General features: G+C 41.0%; 1 protein-coding gene across 3 annotated transcripts in view; it reads left to right on the top strand.

Annotated features, from left to right (window-relative positions):
* ARL6 (ARF like GTPase 6) overlaps positions 1–20978 on the top strand; it is a 126807-nt gene that overhangs the window by 48537 nt on the left and 57292 nt on the right. For all 3 annotated transcript variants that reach the window (XM_073616988.1, XM_073616986.1, XM_073616987.1), the window contains exons 4-5: positions 1515–1583; positions 10884–10978. In XM_073616988.1, coding sequence (XP_073473089.1) covers positions 1515–1583; positions 10884–10978 — 164 coding nt within the window. The remainder of the gene's footprint in view (positions 1–1514; positions 1584–10883; positions 10979–20978) is intronic.

Here is a 20978-nt window from a genome sequence, read left to right as displayed (position 1 = left end):
ACTAGATAGGTTTGATAGCATCAAATAATCAGCTCCAAAGGGAATTTGCTTAATGGCAAGAAAACTCCAGTTCACTGCTGCTGACAAGCTACAAGTGACAGTTATGCAACTCAGACTTGTATTGCGGTTTTGTATCACTTTGTGTAGTTGGAGTGGACAGGGGTGGAAAATAACTTGAGAAGCAAATCCAGGAGACATATAAAACAAGAATGCAAAAGTCAGAAAACCCATGAAGTTTAAAGTCTTTGTAAACCCTTACCCAGTGAAGTGACTGGACTCAGTTGATACAGAGATTAAAAAAAGACTCCTACATACATTGTAACTCTTTACCTGCAGCCATCTCCTGCAAAGTGTACAGTTAACACAGCATTTCTGATTGCTACCAGGCAGGGGGTGGGGATCTGATTGCACACAATGCACTGCAGAGAGCTGAGTGTAATCTGAGACCTGAGTGGAGGAAAAGGACAACCCCCCCCACACACACACACACACACACACACACACACACACACACACACACACACGCATAGGAAAACATTCACAGTTGAGGCTGTCAATCACAGGCTGTGTGCTGGTGCTTCCCCTCCCCCTCCATTCCCATGGATTCCTTAGGCCCCCTTACACATTGTCGTGACTTAGCCACGATTTTACCACAATTTTGCGGCCGTGATTTTGATGCGATTTTGCCACGATTTCAGGGAATGCATGTGTAACTAGCATCAAAGTCGGACCAAAGTAGTACAGGGACTACTTTTGAAGTCGGTGCAACTTGAAATCGCACATATATGAATAGTACTCATTGGAAATCATGGGGTACAACTTGTCATGCGACTTTGCAGTCCCAAGTCGCAGGACAAGTAGCACAAATGTGAAAGGGACCTTAGCATAACCTGTCGGGAGTGACTCGTGAAGATAGCAGAGGAAGGAGATAGCAGACAGAAATCACACTAAGTGCTTTGGATTGAGGCAAGTAAAGGTAAAGTTTTTAATCTGCTTATATTTTGCCCTCCCTGGTTTGGAAGGAGTGCTTACCTACAAGTCAGACAGGAATCAAGGCCTAGTCAATGTACATATTCACCAGCAGACCAGGAATCTTCAGTTGTCCAAAGGTTTTTATTGCAGATAGATCACATCACATCACAAAGACAAATGCAATGGTTCAGAGCCATGCAGGAGGTGTGGTATGGCTCTGAAACGTTGCACTTGTCTTTGTGGTGTGATCTATCTGCAATAAAAACCTTTGGAAGACAACTGAAGATTCCTGGTGTGCTGGTGAATATGTTTCCATTATCCAGCTGGTAATCGCTGCAGCACCCATTACTGATAAGCCTCGTTTCCAGGAAGGTGTGTGATAGGAATATAGACAAGAAGGAATCAAGGCCTATCCATAACATTCTCTGGGCTCCAGGGACTTCATGGAAGAGTAGAGAACAAGTTGAGGAAAACCGATAATGAAAACACTTTTTATGAACAGGTTTACTTCGTATTAACTTTTTTTGTTCTTTTTTTTCCAGCTTATCATTTACCGTTTTTGACATGTCTGGACAGGGGAGATATAGGAACCTGTGGGAGCACTATTATAAGTAAGTTACTCATTAATGTGTCTTAAAGAATAAGTACTGTAGATTGCCATTTGTGTTCTCCTGGGAATGGTAGGTGCAGTTATCTTAGACACATTTTAAACTAGGTTCACATTTGTGAATGCACAAAAAATCATGCACATTCCTGCAACGCACAAGAACACGCATCCCTTTTGCAGATGCTTGAAAGTGGCACTCAATGCACCTTGCTAACGAACGAATACAGTGCAATGCGTACTGCGTTACCACGGTTTTTGCAGTGCACGTTAGCAAAATGCGTGGGGTGCCATTCTGAATTATTATCGCTGTCTTGCGCATGCAAAAGAGAAGCATGTTTTTGTGTTTTGCGGGAAAGCATACTTTCCCACATAGTACAAGTATGAACGAAGCCTTAGGTGTTGATTTACTAAAACTGGAAAGTGCAAAATCTGGTGCAGCTCTGCAAAGAAACCAATCGGCTTCCAGATTTTTTTATCAAAGCTTAATTGAACAAGCTGAAGTTAGAAGCTGATTGGCTACCATGCACAGCTGCACCAGATTTTGCACTCTCCACTTTTAGTAAATCAACCCCAATGTGTTACTAAACTGCAGCTACAAGTCTCCATCCCTGTCATACAAGGTGTTGCTGTGTGGCAGAGCAAATCTCCACAACTGGGCAGACAAATAAATATATTTGGCAGGTAAAACTGCTCCCTTGTGTAATTCATCTGTGTGTTGAACTGTTTGCTCAGAAGTCAGCTTTAAAGCGTATTTACACTTTTGCAACCAAGTTGGAATACCCCATTATATTTGATACATGTTCTGATTAATATAGTACAACTTATACATATAAAAGTTGCCGCTTACCCCTTTCAGTTTCTTAAAAATTCTACTAAAGTCGGCCATAGACTGTTTGTTTGAATCTCTGCCAGTTCCTCAGGAACCTGCTGACATTCGAACCCTGTATGGGCAGGCTAAATGTACTCGGGTTGATCGATCGATCAACTTGGCTACAACTAGCCTGTTGGATTTTACATGCGATTTAGTACTAGCGGCTGTTATAGCCACAAGCAATAATCGCTGTGTTCTCCCAGCTCTGTCTGTGGCTGGCCTTAGACTTTAAATTCTATGCATTGTTAAGGGGGGGGGGGGGGCTTATGTTTACCATAATTAACCCTATCTGCACTGTGCAGACAGATCTCATGAGCAATTTTAAACTAGATCTCATTGTCAGTTGTAAACTAGATGTGTACACAGTCTGTGCTAACAATTGATTAAAGATCTCTAGGCTTTGGTGGTGCATTGTATGTTAATGCAGTTTGTCCTCTAATTGCCCTTTGCAAGTTATTCTGAACAATTTTAAGCTGCCTACAGAGTTCTATGTATAAACTTGCTCCAAAGAAACTACTAGAAAGGTAAGAAATATAAAATTAAAAAAAATAGTTATATGTGTGTAAAGGGGAACCCAGAACCAAAATAGTGGGGGCATCTCCAGTTTGACTGCAAAAGTTAATTTATTTTTAATGCATGTATAAAATCATTCTCCCTGATCACTATGCACTGATTAAGCCAATATTCTCACCCCTTTTCAAGGGAATCAGTGTTGTACTCTATGTAAATAAATGTGTGGTACATACAGACAGACTACGCCATGTTCTGTAGCTGTCTTCCAAAGTCTAGTGATTTTACCTTTCTGCTCTCATTTCATTATTGGATATTTGTTATCTCTTAAACATTTCTCCCAATGGAAATGTCACAGGGAAAAACCTTTCAGCTAAGGCTTTAGGTACCTATAGATAGATTAGGCAGTACAAAAATGGCTGCGGACTCATTTCTATGGTTGGCCTTTGAGCTATACCAGCCAGCCACCATCTGAGGTACCAGCATCTCCTATAAATCCCACTATAAGCCATCATTCGCTCCCGTTACCCACTCCAGCCCCCTCCATATAAGTCATAAGCTTGGCTGAGCATAGCTTACCAGTTAATAAAGCACTCTGAGGATTGCGTGCCCTGAGAGCGCCATCAGAAATGACTGCCCTGGGAAGTTCATCAACAGGTCTACCTAGTAAGGCATGAGCATGTTCCAAGAGCATTAAGCAGTATTAGCCAATTGGATTTATTTTATTTAGTGAGATCAATCATGAGATTTTATGTGGCGGTAAGCTCCTAGTTATTACACTTTTCATAATCACAGATATTTGCACTAAGTTTACTATAGCAAGTAAATGCCAAAATGGTGCAGAATATGACTTTCCAGTTATTTAAAATAATATCTGATAGCAAATATGTATTGTGAATGAATAGGCTTCCTTTTAAATGAACCTGCCAGGATAGAAATAAAGGAGCTGTCACTGCTTGCTTCCATTTGAAGCTGCAGCCTCGCAGGTATGTCATTTAAATTCCACCTTCACTGCCTAGATTATAACTGACCTGGAACAAAAACATGTATATCAGGTGACCCAACACGTTACTTACAGCGTGCTTATTCCTGGTTGGAGAAGCAGGAAAATACATTTGACTACCCTGGAGCACGTACCTTCCAAAATTAAATCGGCAATGGCAGCTACAATATTTCTGGGCTTACAGGTTCTCTTTAAAGTATATCTTAAGGCAAAACTTTTTTTAGCCGGGTACACACTACAGTCTTTTTTTTTTTTTTTTTTTTTGTGCAACCCCGCAGGTTGCACAAGAAAAAACTGACCGCTGTGGTCGGGAACCGCTGTACTAACCATGCAAGGTTAGTCCAGCGATCTCTCCCCGCTGAGCTGTTGTGTTCTGACAGGGGAACGACCCCCTCTACCAGAACACCTCGCTCGGCGCTCTCTGCCATTGGCTGAGAGTGCTGATCAGGAGTCAGTCGGCTGCTGGTTTTCCAGCATGCACGTCCGACAGAAGTTGGCCAAACAGACTGACATACACACGGACAGAATGTTGGCCGGTATTTTTTTGTAACGGCAAATGGCTCCCAATATTCTGCCCGTGTGTACGGGGCTTTAGTGTTTAATGCAATGTTTAAGGAATTTATTGCTGTCTCTGTCCCCGTTGGGTAGATGGGGATCACTGTCACCAGGACAGAAAGTGAGGGAAAATCCAAAGTGTTACAAATGTCACTAGAACAGGAATAAAGGGGAAATCTACTAATGAGGATATTTGTTTCAGTGGCAACTGTCTAAAAAGGGTATTTCCCCCACTTTGGGGAGATTTACCATCATGGCCCCTGGATCTTCAGGACAGGAAGTAAGGGAAAATCTTCCAGTAGTTTTGTTATATGTGGTGTGTACAAAAAAGTTACCCACAATGATGTATTGCCCAGGTCTGGATCATTGCTGTGTTGTGTAAAAATGCATTTCATGCATGCTGAAAAGTACCACTAATGCTGTACTTCTGGGTGCTGCAGCTGTCATACAGGGAAGGGACCCTGTCGTTTTACCCTCCCTTTCCTCTCCCCTTGTCCATTCACAGAATGCCTTATATCCTGTTCTGTGAATGGAGAAAGATGTGTCTTTCGTAGATAGAAGTGATAATTACATTTATCTGCCACTCTTCTCCCCTTGTTCAAAAATCACACGAAGTTGCTTTTCATCTTTTAAAAATATATAGACATGGAACGCTCTGTTCTATAGTAGTGATATAACAGACCGGATGATGTTATTAATGGAGTCTGTCATCTATTGTACCTTGTACAAATGTGCTCAAAGTTTGCATACCCTGACAGAAATCGTGAGATTTTGGCAACAATATTAAAAATATGACTGATCATGCCAGAAAATTGTATTTTATTTACACACTTGCTGACCATGCTATACCCACATAACAGCTACAGCGCGTCTGGCCAGTTCTGGGAGGGGGCCATATGATGTCCTCCCGCAATCGCGTGCGGGCGGCACGCTCTGTTGTCGCTGTGTCCTCAGGACACAGCTGACCACAGATCAGGGTAAAGAGCCAATCAGCAGCTCTTCACCACTTGATCAACTGTGTCCAATCACAGCTGATCACATTGTAAACACGCCGGTTATCGGCATTCCTTTTCTCACGCTGATCGCATGAGGAGGGGAGAGCTGATAACAGGCTTGTGTAAAAGGGACATCGACGCTGATTATTAGTGTCCTGATTATCAATGCAGTGCCCACCAATGTGACCCATTAGTGCCGCCTCATGAGTGCACATCAGTAAAGGAGAAACATTTTATTACAAACTATAAAAAATGTTTTATTTTTTTTCTCAATTTTTGGTCTTTTTTCATTTACTTAGCAAAAAATATAAAAAAATCCAGCGGTGATTAAATGCCACCAAATGAAAGCTCTATTTGTCTGACAAAATTGATAAAAATTTCATATTGGTACAATGTTGCATGACCGCGCAATTGTCATTCAAAGTCTGACAGTGCTGAAAGCTTAAAATTGCCCTGGGGAGGAAGGGAATAAAAGTGCCCGGTAGGCAAGTGGTTAAGGATAGTGATTATATGAAACTATTTATTATCACATAGTTCTTTGGCTCCTTTTTAAATCCTAATGATAGCAGAATGCACCCAAATGGCCCTGATCAAAAGTTTACCTACTCTGGAATGGTTGGCCCTGGTACCTTTACTGCACCAGTGCTACAAAAAAAATCCCAATTAGGCATGTCGGAGTGTTTGGGCATAGTGTAACCAGACTTTTTTTTTTGTGCCATTGGCGCAGTAAAGGCTTCTTTCTGGCAACTTGATCATGCAGCTCATTGTTGTTCAAGTATTGCTGTATTGTCCCCCTTAAAAACAACCACACCATGTTTTTCCAGAGCAGCCTGTATTTTTCCTGAGGTTACCTGTGGGTTTTTCTTTATATCCTGAACAATTCCTCTGGCAGTTGTGGCTGCAATCTTTCTTGGTCTACTTGACCTTGGCTTGGTATAGAGAGATCCCAAATTTTCCACTTCTTAAGTGATTAAACAGTACTTACTGGCATATTCAATGCTTTGGATTTCTTTTTATATCTTGTTCCATTACCTTGTTACGCAGGTCGTTTTGATAGTTTTTTCTGCTCCCCATGGCTCAGTATCTAGCCTGCTTAGTGTATCCACATGAGAGCTAACAAACTCATTGACAATTTATACCACAGATGTGGGAAATTAACCATTAATTGCCCTTTTAACCCATGTGTTTCACCTTGTGTGTCTGCACCAAGGCCAAACATTCCAGGGTATGTAAACTTTTGATCAGGGCCATTTGGGTGATTTCTGTTATCATTCTGATTTAAAAATGAGGTTGTATCTGACCCTGCTTTTGAGACCCTCTCTGTATTTTACTGTGATATTGTAAACATTGCTTTCTTTGGCTGTTGTATGTAACTTTCTTTGGAAAATAAAGCAATTACAAAAAATGAGGTTGTAATATCTATTTTTTTATTAATTTTATCTATGAAAAAAAGGGAGCCAAACAACTGTTATAAGTAGCTTTATATGATCACTATCCTTAAAAAGACTTTTTTTTTTGGCATAATCAGTCATATTTTCAATATCAAAGTCAAAATTTCATGATTTCTGCCAGAATATGCAAACTTTATGGGAATACGTAAGAATTAAGCTGGCCATACACTGTTCAAATTTTGGCCAGTTGCTGATGGAACTGTTTGAAATTCACTACGTGGGTGACCCTGTCAGCCCCTTCCAGCCCAACATCCTTCAATTGAAAAAATCAAAGGAGCCAGATAAAAATCTTTCGGCTAAGCTGTGGCTACGTCCAATATGATGTAGCTGAATGGGTTTGAGTGGAAAATGCAGAGTTTGACTACAACACCCATGCCATGCTGTGGAATAACTAGGAAGGTTGAAATGGGCGGCAATGCCTTTTGTAAAAGCCACTGTTTCTTAGATTCAACCAGCCATAATACTACTCCTATTATTGTTTGTCTGTCTTTTGGTAGATTTATAAATACATTGATTTGAAGGTATCTGCAGTATAGTGCTTCACTCCAGGTTCCTAGTGTATGTAGTTGTCCTGCTCCCAAGTGCCTGCCCTCCCCTCAGCTCATTCCAGAAGCAAATGATACTCCACATGAAGAAAATGTAGGCGACAAGTTTAGTCCTGTGATAAAATTTGATCAAACAACAGTCCTTGCAAAGCCAAACAACGTTTTATTAACCCCTTTATTTTAAAGCTGGGCTTTAACTCCCACACAATGCACATATGCATCGCTGGACGGGCAAAGTTTATGTGCTGGAAGCGCACTCTCAGCACAAAAACTAGGCTTGCCGACATTTGCTCCTCTTGGTCCAGGGAAAACATTGGTAGCCAATAGGACCAACTTTTGATCATGTGACCATTGACACAGATCAGTGGTCACATGATTGCCGATTGTTCCCACCCCTCTGGCCATCAGGAACTTTTAAAGGGGACGCCAGGGTGGGCAGAAAGGGGTTAAACCGAATACAGTGGGGATCGAAAGTTTGGGCACCCCAGGTAATAATGTGTATTAATGTGCATAACGAAGCCAAGGAAAGATGGAAAAATCTCCAAATGGCATCAAATTACAGATTAGACATTCTTATAATATGTCAAAAAAGTTAGATTTTATTTCCATTATTTACACTTTCAAAATTACAGAAAACAAAAAAATGGCGTCTGCAAAAGTTTGGGCACCCTGCAGAGTTAATATCTTGTACTGCCCCCTTTGGCAAGTATCACAGCTTGTAAACGCTTTTTGTAGCCAGCCAAGAGTCTTTCAATTCTTGTTTGAGGTATCTTTGCCCATTCTTCCTTACAAAAGTCTTCCAGTTCTTTGAGATTTCTGGGCTGTCTGTCACGCACTGCTCTTTTAAGGTCTATCCATAGATTTTCAATAATGTTGAGATCAGGAGATTGTGAAGGCCATGGCAAAACCTTCAGTTTACGCCTCTTGACGTAATCCCCCGTGGATTTTGAGGTGTGTTTAGGATCATTATCCATTTGTAGAAGCCATCCTCTCTTTAACTTCAGCTTTTTCACAGATGGCATCAAGTTACCATCCAAAATTTGCTGAAATTTTATTGAATCCATTTTTCCTTCTACTCGTGAAATGTTCCCTGTGCCACTGGCTGCAATACAACCCCAAAGCATGATTGATCCACCCCCGTGCTTAACAGTTGGACAGAGGTTCTTTTCATTAAATTCTGTGCCCTTTCTTCTCCAAACGTACCTTTGCTCATTCCGGCCAAAAAGTTCTATTTTAACCTCATCGGTCCACAGAACTTGTTTCCAAAATGCCTCAGGCTTGTCTATATGTTCATTTGCAAAGTTCAAACGCTGATTTTTGTGGTGATGACGTAGAAGAGGTTTTCTTCTGACGACTCTTTCATGAAGACCATATTTGTACAAGTATCTCTTTATAGTACCACAACTCCAGTGTCTGCCAGATCTTTCTGGAGGGATCGTGCAATCAAACGTGGGCTTTTGTCTGATATTTTTCTTGGTCTTCCAGATCTTGCTTTAACTTCCACTGTTCCTGATGACTACCATTTCTTAATTTCATTCCGAACAGAGGATATTGACATCTGAAAATGCTTTGCTATCTTCTTATAGCCTTCTCCAGCTTTGTGAGCGTCAACTATTTTCAGTTTCAGTTTTCTAGACAACTGCTTAGAAGAACCCATGGTGCTGATTGTTGGGGCAAGGTCAGATGAGTCTGGCCATTTAAAACCTTTGAGATTGAATCACCTGGTCTTCCCAGACGATGATTGAGAACAATCCATAACACTGGCAGGTCTCAGCTTTGCAAAGGGGGCAGTGCATGTTATAAATTCTGCAGGGTGCCCAAACTTTTGCAGACGCCATTTTTTTGTTTTCTGTAATTTAGAAAGTGTAAATGATGGAAATAAAATCTAAATTTTTTTTAACATATTATAAGAATGTCTAATCTGTAATTTGATGCCATTTGGAGATTTTTCCATCTTTCCTTGGCTTTGTTATGCACATTAATACACATTTTTACCTGGGGTGCCCAAACTTTCAATCCCCACTGTATGTGTAAAAAAAAAAAAAAGTGTTTTTATCATGGGATGGAAATCCAGAGTGAGAGGGGAGAGACTTTTACTCTTTGCTTATTAAAGTGGGAGTCCGGCGACCAATCTTCTTTTTTTTTTTTTTTTTTTTTTTTTTTAGGTCATTGAGACACTTTGCTAATTCCAAAATAATACTCACAGTTTGAGTGTAATATTTCCGCCTCTGTCTGTTTTCGTACTGAAGAATAACTTTAAAAATGTGATGCTGGCTGTTTCCACCTTGCTTGTGGGCATGTGAAGCCCACAAGCATTGATTTCCTGGATGCGGTGAATGCTGTTCATTCACAGCTTGTTCACATGCATGATCATTGTTCTCGCACTGAATCTTGGGAAGCCTGACACTAAGCTCCCAGGAGACAGTGCGGCGCCGGGGAAAGGCAATAAACACGCCTACTCCCATGGGAGGAGAGACAGGAAGTGCTACAATAAAGTACAATATAAAGGTAATTACAGCGATAAAAAAATTTTTCGTGCGGCATTTGAACATCTATGCAATTAACTGAAGGGGGTAAGATTAAGTTAAAAATTTGAGTGGAACCCCGCTTTAAAACATTACTACACCAAGAGTCTGCTTGGCGCTTCTTTCCTCCTATATCCAAGTGTTATCTTCAACATTATGCAGATAACACCTGGCAGAACAATAGAGACTCCACACATTGTATAGATATGGTCATCTTGGGTTAATGGTGTCATAAGCATCCTCATTCATTACTGTATGTGCAGCTGCGGGGTGGGAAACTCCCTCGCCACAGTGTATTGAGTGGGAGTGACTGTTCGGTCCAAATCTAAGCTCATCCCCAGTGAGTGTAAATTCTCAGAAGACAGCCCTGGGAACGCTCCACAGCATGCACTAGTAGGAACCCTTAGCATAACCTTTTTTCCCCCATTCTATAAAGAAATCCTAAGTCCCAGGGAAATTTGCGGTCACCGCTGCTAATTTCTTTCTGAAAATCCTAGTTGCCTGGCTGTCTAACATCATTACTTCCAGAGTTCCTGACCTACAAGTGTTCAGCCAGGGGGGCAAAGTGAATTCCTGATCTCCATCCAGGTCAGTGTCTCAGATGACATTGAAGCCCATGTCAGGCAACTAACATTTTCAGAACAAGAGGTCCACAAAGCCGGCCTACATCCCCACAGGTTGCCTTTAAATGGAATATGATATACAGACTTATAAATTAAAGTTTTACTGCAGAAGTACCTCTTTAAGGCGATATTGTTAAATAAGACTGAAAGAAGCAAGACCTTCTTGTTGCAAGTTGTAAATAATTTGTCCGGCTATAAATCTGCTTCTTGTCTTTCCTCTCCGCAGAGAAGGCCAGGCAATTATTTTTGTCATTGACAGCAGTGACAAGCTGCGAATGGTTGTGGCCAAAGAAGAGCTGGAGACCCTTTTAAATCATGCAGGTAAGATTGTTCGGCGTTCCCTTCTCCCCCTTTATTCTCATCAGACATTTTAGAGAAACTCGTCTTGTCAGCGCCGCTGACGGCTGCTACTGAAGAGCACTCAGCTCAAATGATATATGTCAGCGGTTCAAATACCTAAAGTCTTTCTTGACTGATTTTAATCTCGGTCTCTTCGGCTGTGACTGCAATACATCCCAACTCTGAGATGGACCAGCAGGCACCATCATATACTTAGATACTGTAGATACAAGTACAGCAGATCTGACACCTCGTCACATTGTGCTTGCTGCAGAACAGTGCTTTCTATCACAGGTTTAATTCTGTTCTTTGTACGCATTTTTTACGCTTATGTCAGTTTATTTACGTTCTGCTTTTCACAGATATTTTGCATATTTACTTAATACTTAATTGTGGAACATATGGGTTCTAAATTGAGTTTATAAACAGAGGTAAAGTTCCGAAAAATGATCTATGAGTGTTAATTAGGAAGCGAAGGCCGTCTGTTGTCACAAACACCTCAAAAGGTGATTTAATTAAAAGCTCCCCGTGAACCTGAGATGTGGATGTTGTGTATCTGTTGATTCTGTTAACTATATTCGCTTCCTAAATAGGAAAATATACACATCAGACTTACTTTTAGCACAGAAGGAAAATTGTTTTCGGTTTTATAATTAGCTGGTTGCTAGTGCAGTTTTCTTACTATTTTACAGAACTTACAAAGAGTCAAAGCATGGTTTTTAAATCCCTAGGCATTTTCTGGATTGAGGATGAATGCCTCTTAAACTGTCATTTAATCTTCATCCTAAGGATTCAATCCTCACATGACTGGGCTATTAATATTCCTGGCTATGCACTCTTTCGGAGAGACAGGGTAAAAAGGAAAGGCGACGGGGTCTGTCTCTTTGTGAGAAGTGAACTCAAAGCAAGTATGAAAGAGGACCTGGTTGATGGAGAGTGTGATGAGTCTGAAGCATTATGGGTGGAACTGCATATAGATGTGCGTAGGTCAATGTTAATCATTGGAGTTTGTTATAGACCACCCAGTGTTATCGAGGAGGTTGAGACTCAGCTCCTTGCACAGATGGAAAGGGCTGCAAGGGCTGGGACGGGGATAATAATGGGGGATTTTAACTACCCAGAAATTGACTGGGTCAGTTAAAGGGCAAAAATTTATAAACCTTTTACAGGACAATTTTGTGGTCCAATATTGAGACAATATTGAGGCCAGAAGCTCTGTTGGACCTGGTAATCTCAAACCATGCAGAGCTTATTACTAATGTTCAGATATACATACGGAAAGAGAGCAAATTTTCCAGATGAGGGCTGCTTTCCAGGATTTAGACTGGGAGGGAATATTGTCATCGATAAACACAGAACAAAAATGGGAATTCTTCAAAAAGACTGTTTGGGACCTCACTGCAAAGTATATTCCCATGGGCAATACATTTAAAAGGCTAAAAATAAAACCTATGTGGCTCACGGTCAAAGTTAAAAAAAAAGCTATAAACAATAAGAAAAGAGCTTTTAAAAAATATAAAAATGAAGGAACACTAGTGTTGTTTAAATGTTGCAAAGAATTTAACAGAATATGTAAAAAGGAAATCAAGGATGCAAAAATACAAAACGAACGACAGATTGCAAAAGATAGTAGGGCAAACCCCAAAAAATTGTTCAAATATATTAATAGTAAAAAGGTCAGGTCTGAGCATGTAGGCCCTTTACAAAATAATCTAGAGTGGGTGACTGGGGACAAAGAGAAGGCTAATTTATTAAATACTTTCTTCAGCTCTGTGTATACAAAAGAGCATGGGGGAGGTCATGTCCATAATAGGGGTGGTATTGACACAGCCCTGAATGATCCACAATGGCTCAAAAGTGACATGGTCCAGAAATATTTAGACAGAATAAAGGTAGATAAAGCACCTGGACCTGATGGCATCCACCCACGGATCCTAAAAGAATTGAGCTCTGTAATTTCATAGCCATTGTATCTAATTTTTAGGGACTCATTAATGATGGGAATAGTACCACTGGATTGGCGCAGGGCGAACGTGGTGCCTATATTTAAAAAGGGATCAAAGTCTTTACCAAGTAACTGTTAGTTTAACTTCGATAGTCGGGAAGATACTGGAGCATTTAATAAAAGACCACATAGATGAGTTCTTGCTGGAAAAAAACATTTTAAGCAACAGACAGCATGGATTCATGAAAGACAGAAGTTGTCAGACAAACCTGATTTAGTTTTATGAAGAGGTAAGTAAAACCTTGGACAGAGGGGTGGCTGTGTACCTGGTATACTTGGATTTTGCCAAAGTGCTCAATACAGTTCTGCACACATGGCTCATGTGTAAGGTAAAGTCTACAGGCTTGGAAATATCAGTTTGTAAATGGATAGAAAACTGACTAAAAGACAGAATTCAGAGAGTAGTGATTAATGATTCTTACTCTGAATGGTCTAAGGTTATCGGTGGTGTACCCCAAGGTTCAGTACTGGGACCCTTACTTTTTAAAATCTTTATAAATGATATTGGGTCTGGGATCAAAAGTAACATTTCTGTCTTTGCAGATGACACTAAGCTATACAGTGGAATAACGTCCTTACAGGATGTCTCCAATTTACAAGCCGACCTCAATGCAATGTCGAATTGGGCGACTATGTGGCAGATGAGGTTTAATGTTAAGAAATGTAACGTTATGCACTTGGGGGCTAAGAATATGCATGCATCATACATGCTAGGGAGAGTACAACTGGGGGAATCCATAGTGGAGAAGGATCTGGGGGTTTTGGTAAATCATAAGCTCAATAATAGCATGCAATGCCAAGCTGCGGTTTCCAAAGCGAGCAAAGTGCTTTCTTGTATTGAGAGGTATGGACTCCAGAGAGAGAGATATAATTTTGCCCCTGTTCAAATCATTAGAAAGACCTCATCTGGAATATGCAGTTCAGTTTCGGGCACCAATTCTCAAAAAGGATATCGGGGAACTGGAAAAAGTGCAGAGAAGGGCAACCAAACTGATAAGAGGCATGGAGGAGCTCAGCTATGAGGAAAGATTAGAGGAACTGAATTTATTCATTCTTGAGAAGAGGAGAATAAGGGGGGATATGATCAACATGTTCAAATATATAAGGGGTCCATATAGTGAACTTGGTGTTGACTTATTCTCTTTACGGTCAACACAAAGGACACGGGGGCACTCTTTACGTCTAGAGGAAAAGAAATTTCATCTCCAAATACGAAAAGGTTTCTTCACAGTAAGAGCTGTGAAAATGTGGAATAGATTCCCTCCAGAGGGGGTTCTGGCCAGCTCAGTAGATTGCTTTAAGAAAGGCCTGGATAATTTCCTAAATGTACATAATATAACTGTGTACTCACATTATAGGTAAAGTTGATCCAGGGAAAATCCGATTGCCTATTGGGGGATCAGGAAGGAATTTTTTCCCCTTCTGTAGCAAATTTGAGCATGCTCTGCTGGGGTTTTTGCCTTCCACTGGATCAACTGTGGGTATAGAATTGGGTATATTGGATTGTACGATATTTTTATATATTATTTTTTTTTTTTTTTTTTTTTATGGTTGAACTGGATGGACTTGTGTAGTTTTTTTCAACCTGACTAACTATATAACTATGATTTAGGCCCGCTTTCACAGGACAAACATACACATGACAAAAATGTAAGGGCATAAAGTCCAATCCTGCAAAAACAAGTGTATTAAAAAAAAAAAAAAAAATGGATGAAATTACTCATAAAGTGAAAAATATACGATTCAGTTCATAAAAGGTGCATAAAAAAACGTGCATACAAAGATGTGCATATAAAATGTCCAACTGGCAAACCCTTATACAAAACGGAACTAAGTGAACCAAGTATGTGAAAAACTTCTGTGCTCTTCAAGGGAATTGGATGAACCAAATATAAGGCGACTTCAGTGCTCTTCAAAACACAAAGACTTTAATATCCCATCACCACATAGATTCACTTCTTAACAGATAGCAGTAGTTTCAAGAATTGGATAATAATCCCACTATGCTCCAACAGACTGGGCTGTAAAAACGAACCACATTCCAGATAACAGCAGTATCAGGCACTGGACAATGATCCCATCAGGCTCCAACACCTTAAGCTGTAAAAATGGACCCAGTTTTTCAATGGACGCAGGAATCATGGTATCTTTGAAAAAGCTGAAATCCAATCTGGCATTTTAAGGATCAGTCCCAGAGCATAAGGGAAGAAGAGGAAAGCCTCATAGTGCAATATGTTTCAACAAAGGGGTTTATTAAAACAGCACACTAAAAACTTACATTAAGGCAACCAAACATCAGCAAAAATAAATGCACATAAAAAACAGAGTGGTTGTTTGCACCAGCCAGCACAAACTCGCATACTAGCTCATTGTGAAATACTTACCTTAGAATAAAGCCTTCCAGCGGCGCCCACACACCGCTGAGACAGCTGACATTTTCCCCAGAGTTTTTTCCAGGTTCGCGGGCTCTGGCGCTGTGAGTGGCTGGAGCCATGATGACGTTACTCTCATGCATGCGCGCAGGAGCCGCCGTTCACAACACAGGGCTCGGAAGGAACAGCACACATGGCCATACCTTCAGAGTGCAAACATCGGTGATGTCACTGGCTGCATATAATGTAAATATCTCTTAAATGGTACACGTTTAAGAGATATTTACACTACCTATAGGTAAGCCTTATTCTAATCTTACCTATAGGTAAATGTCTGCAAAGGAAGTTTACTTCCTCTTTAATGCTGCAGAAGACTGTGCAAATTAATGACTTTTAATGTAAGCATAGGGCAGTAGCTCTAGGAGGGAGAGCAGCTTGAGCTGAGCTGTTAAGAAGTGAGGACGTCAATGCTTTTGCTGTGGACTTTGACGTGTTTCTCCTAGTAGCAGGGGTCAATGAAAGCCAGTGGGGTTAAGCTCAGCTTTAGATGCCATCCTTCAAAATCAAGATTCACATACAATGCATTTTAACATGTGGTCTTCATAAAAAGTTCAGTTTTGCTTATTTATAATTTGATTATGTATTCCGCATGAAGACCAGTTCACTTTTGAATTCAGCCCACCAAGAACACAATGACTTTTTATGTAAAGCGAGACTATAGTCTACTCCCTTAGTAGAAGAACATGTCTGAGACTAGTGCAGAATGAGCCCTAAAAAAAATGTAAAACACATCTATAAATGAAAACTATCCAGCCTGTTCTAAATCATGCCAGCCGTAGACTAACACAATGAAATGTCTTTTTATTTTTTTTCCAGTATACGCTCTCCTAACCTCATCATCTTTCCTCACTAGTGTGTGATGGCTTTCTGCCCACTAGAGCCTTTGAATCTGTGACAGCAGGTTCATTACAGAAATAATACTTAAAAGTAATCTGTCTTTCCTGTTTCTGCATGACAGTGCTCTTCAAGAGTGCTGAAATTAATAATTGAGAATCGCTGGTGGCTCTTGCTGGTGAATAAAAAAGTTCAGTGGCTGGACTTTGTAAAGGAAAGGCCCTGTCAGTCTATGATGGTTTATTGTAGGGATGTCAAACTCCATTTCATCGTGGGCCGCATCAGCATTATGGTTGCCCTGAAAGGGCCAGTTGTATCTGTAAGACCATGCAAATGTTTTACAGATTTTTATATTTATATAAAATAATTGCCTCTGCATTCGAATATTATTGGCTTTAGTAATAACTTGAGACTAAGGCTGCTTTCACACTGGGGCGGGCGGGCGTTGACGGTAAAATGCTGCTAGTTTTAGCGGCGCTTTACTTTCATCTTAGCAGCCGAATAAAGGGTTAAATGCGCCCGTGTAGCACCGCTGCCGAAGTACTTTGTAGGTGCTTCGGCAGCTGTGCCCATTCATTTCAATGGGCAGGAGCTGTTTATACACCGCTCCTCCACCGCCCCAAAGATGCTGCTTGCAGGACTTTTTTTAATGTCCTGCCAGCGCATTGCCCCAGTGTGAAAGCACTCAGGCTTTCACACTGGGGATGCAGGGGAGGCATTTTTCAGGCACTTTAAAGGCCCTATTTTTAGCCCAAAAGCGCCTGAAAAACACCTCAGTCTGAAAGGCTTGTAAATGATTACCTTGTGAAACAACCCATTCAGTTTAAAATGGAAAATGGAAATGAAAGGCAACACATTTTTGTGAAGATATACTGTAAAAAAACATAAATACCTTTTTTTTTTTTTTTTTTTTTTATATATATGGTGGGGGGAGGAGAAGCCTGATGTCCTCTGATTATTGGAGGAGAGCAAGCTGAATTCCCAGGATACCTAGAGAACTGACCAGGCTGTGCTCTCCTGCTTAATGTAGTCAGTTTTTAATAGGAAAGCAAGGGGACTAGCAGGATCACCAAGGATTTCACACAAAGGAAGCAATACAAAGAGAACAGGATACTTTCCCATAGGAGTACATGATACCACATATCAGGAATATGAAATGTTGGGGTAACAAACACTTTACGCTCACACTGCTGTACAAATGATGCAAGTTTGAACAGGAGGGTCGTACACCGCTGATATCATCCCCAAAAATGTTTCTGTCTGAGCAGTCTTCAATAAAGTTTCTTGTGGATGATACCAGCAGTGTGTGACCCTCCTTTTCAACCTGCAAATAATTATAATATTCTCATATTATAAGCACCCCCCTTTCCCCTTGCATCAGATGTCAAGAGCCTCCACCATCCGATGTCAAGAGCCCCTATCCTCCCTCACATCACAGTGCACCCTCCTTACTTGTGCTGCTGCTGGGAAGAAGCTGAGGGTGGAGCTGGGTATCAGAAAGCAAGGGGTCAGGAGGAGGGCTGGAGTCAGCTGCAAGAGTCTGCTGAATACTGAGACCAGGGGAGGCACAGACGAAGGGGTGCCGCGGCTGCACAGAGAGGCGCAGGATCTGTAGGAGGACTTCTGTCTTCCTCTCTACTGCTGAGATGGGGCAGGACTACATGGAGAAGTGCAGGATCTGGCAGAGGAATTCTGCCAATTACTGAGACAAAGTGCAGGCAGAGACGAGGGGAGTGCCGCAGCTGCAGGAGAGGTGCGAGGGTCACATGAAATGGCTTGGCGGGCCAGATTCAGCCTGCGGGCCTTGTGTTTGACACATGTGGTTTATATGCTATAGGTGCAAGGAATTTTCCTCCCTTGTTTCAGAATTTAGATTTGAACATCTAACAAATCAGTATCACAGCATCTTCTGTAAATGAACAAGCTAGTTGAAGTTTTCCTCTATTCTGAAAATGTGCAGTGTCCTATCTTCCTTAGAAGTGCTCATTTAGAGTCTTTTAGCTGGCACTGGCAATTGTAACACCGGCAGGACTGGTCATCTCTCTGTAATGTAGAAAGCAGAGTTCCTGCTGCTAGGACAAATCTGTGCTGGCTTTTTCCAAACACCTAATCTTAATCTTATCAGAGCTAGTGTGTTCCCGGGTGACATATATTCGGTCTACTCTAAGAGATAACCATGTTGGGAATGCTTTGTATGATATTGGAATGGGACCTCTTTTTAATGAACTGACTGCCTATTAGGGCAGTAATTAGCATTAACAAGTGTCGGCAGGCACGCTCTTTATTCTACAGGATTGCAATGCACAAACAAATGTGTATTGCGTAGGTGTGTTATGTTAGATTGGCCCTTCATGAAAAAAAAAGATTCTCAGATAAAGGATACCCATCCACTAGCTCTGTCATCTCCCCTTTTAATAACAAGGCTGCAATTAGTGGGGCCTGTCTGATATTCCAGCAGTCAGATTTAATGTTATATTTTAGCTGCTCATACTTGAAGACATCCCAAAATTCGGACATGCCACAAAATTTTTGATGCCGTGTACCTCAACGCTGTAGTGCGTTAGGATGCCATTTAAAATGAAAGGCACCACAACATGTCAACAAATGAAGCATGCATTGACATATGTTGTGGTAACATGCACATTACTACAGCACATTGATATAAATCAGCCAGATTAAACACAATTAGTTGCCCTGGACAACAGCTCAAAATATACTTTTATTTTCTTGACACATGTTTTGAAACCTTAGCTCCATACAGAGTCTCTATGTGTGTACAGACCAACTGCAATCTCTGATTCACCAGCAGGTGGTGCTGCAAGTAAATTCTGAGAATGCAGCTTCTGATGAACTATAAGCTGACAAGTTAATTGACCTGTTTCGTAGGTAGTGATACTGATGCGGCTCTCCCACCCTGCCTTACAGTTGAATATGTACAGTTACCAGGGCCTTATAGCTTGTGATGTTTGCAGTGTTACCTCTGCTCTATTCGGTGGATCTATTTATACAGTTTTTTTACTTGCCTCTATAACCTCACCGTTGTTGCATTCTTTTCTTTATGTGACTGTCTTGCATACCTTGTACTAATTTTTAATAACCCAATAAAAGTCAAGGAAGAGCTGGAAGAACGTTTTGCAACTAAGCTGCCGTTACCCCTATTAAGAGCAATCCATTGCTGCTGACCGCCTCCCAGCCCTTTAAGGGTTCTAAAAGCCAGGAAGCGGAGGCGGGCATTCAGGTCATGTGATCTCTGTGATTGACTGTCACAGCAGTCCCTTCCGATCGCTAGTATACATCAGGAGCTTTCCAGTATCCGCGGGCTGCCATGCTGGGAGCGTGCCCTCAGCGCGATAAGTGGTTTACACAGGGCTGCATATATGTGGTCGCTCAACGTGAAGGCCCACATGCTGAGAGGCTGCACATATGTGTGCATTGTACACAGTTGTGTCTCACCACCATTTAGGTGAATGGGTTGAGTTTGGTGGGCAGTACTGCTCTCTGAGCATGACGGGAGACGTTTATTGCCCTGATGCAAAGCATCACAACCAATCCCCTGCCTTGGTAGCTTAACCACTTAAGGACCAAGCTTATTTTTCAAATGTGGGTGTTTACAAGTTAAAATAATTTTTTTTTGCTAGAAAATTAGTTAGAACCACCAAACATTTATATTATTTTTTTTTCAGACACCCTGGAGAATAAAGTGGCAAACGTTGCAATACTTTGTCACACCGTATTTGCGCAGCGGTATTACAAACGCAATTTTTTGGGAAAAAATACACATTTTTGAATTAAATAAGAAAACAGTAAAGTTAGCCCTTTTTTTATGTTGTGAAAGATAATGTTACGCCGAGTAATTTGATACCCAACGTGTCATGCTTCAAAATTGCACCCACTCGTTGAATGGCGCCAATATTTGACCCTTAAAAACCTCCATAGGCGTGGTTAAAAACTTTCTACAGGTTATTAGTTTTCAGTTACAGTCTTTTGCTAGAATTATTGCTCTCGCTTTAATGATCGTGGCGATACCTCACATGTGTGGTTTGAACACTGTTTACATATGTGGGTGCGACTTAATTTTTTTTTTTTTCTTATTTATTCTACTTTGTATTTTTACACTGTTTATTTTAAAAAAATATTTTTGGGTTACTTTTATTCCTATTACAAGGAATGTAAACATCCCTTGTAATAGAAAATAAGCATGACAGGAGCTCTTTAATGTGAGATCTGGGGTCAAAAAGACATCAGATCTCACATTTACATTTAAATGCATTAAAAGAAATATTGAAAAAAAATATAAAAAATGTCCCCATTAAGACCATGGAGTGGAAGTGACGCTTGACGTAGCTTCCGTCATCCAATGGTATGGAGCCGAGTGGGGACCATCTTTCCCCCCATTCGACTCCATGCCTCACAGGAGTAAGGACCCGTTCGTCTCCATCGCTAATGACAGCTCCAGTAAGCGGCGGAGACGACCGACACGGGGCAGGAGAGGGGACCCTCTCCCGCCCCCCATTAACCACTTAAGGACTAGCCTCATTTTGGATTTTAGGTGTTTACATGTTTAAAACAGGTTTTTTTTGCTAGAAAATTACTTAGAAGAAAAACCATATATAATGTTTAGGGGTTCTAACACCCTAGAGAATAAAATGGCGGTTGTTGCAATACTTTTTTTTGCACCGTATTTGCGCAGCGGTCTTAAAAGCGCACTTTT

This window comes from Aquarana catesbeiana, linkage group LG02, assembly GCF_042186555.1.
Source record: "Aquarana catesbeiana isolate 2022-GZ linkage group LG02, ASM4218655v1, whole genome shotgun sequence".
NCBI classification, from domain to species: domain Eukaryota; kingdom Metazoa; phylum Chordata; class Amphibia; order Anura; family Ranidae; genus Aquarana; species Aquarana catesbeiana.
Note: the sequence above shows the minus strand (reverse complement) of the source record. Positions and strands in the feature narration are given on the sequence as shown.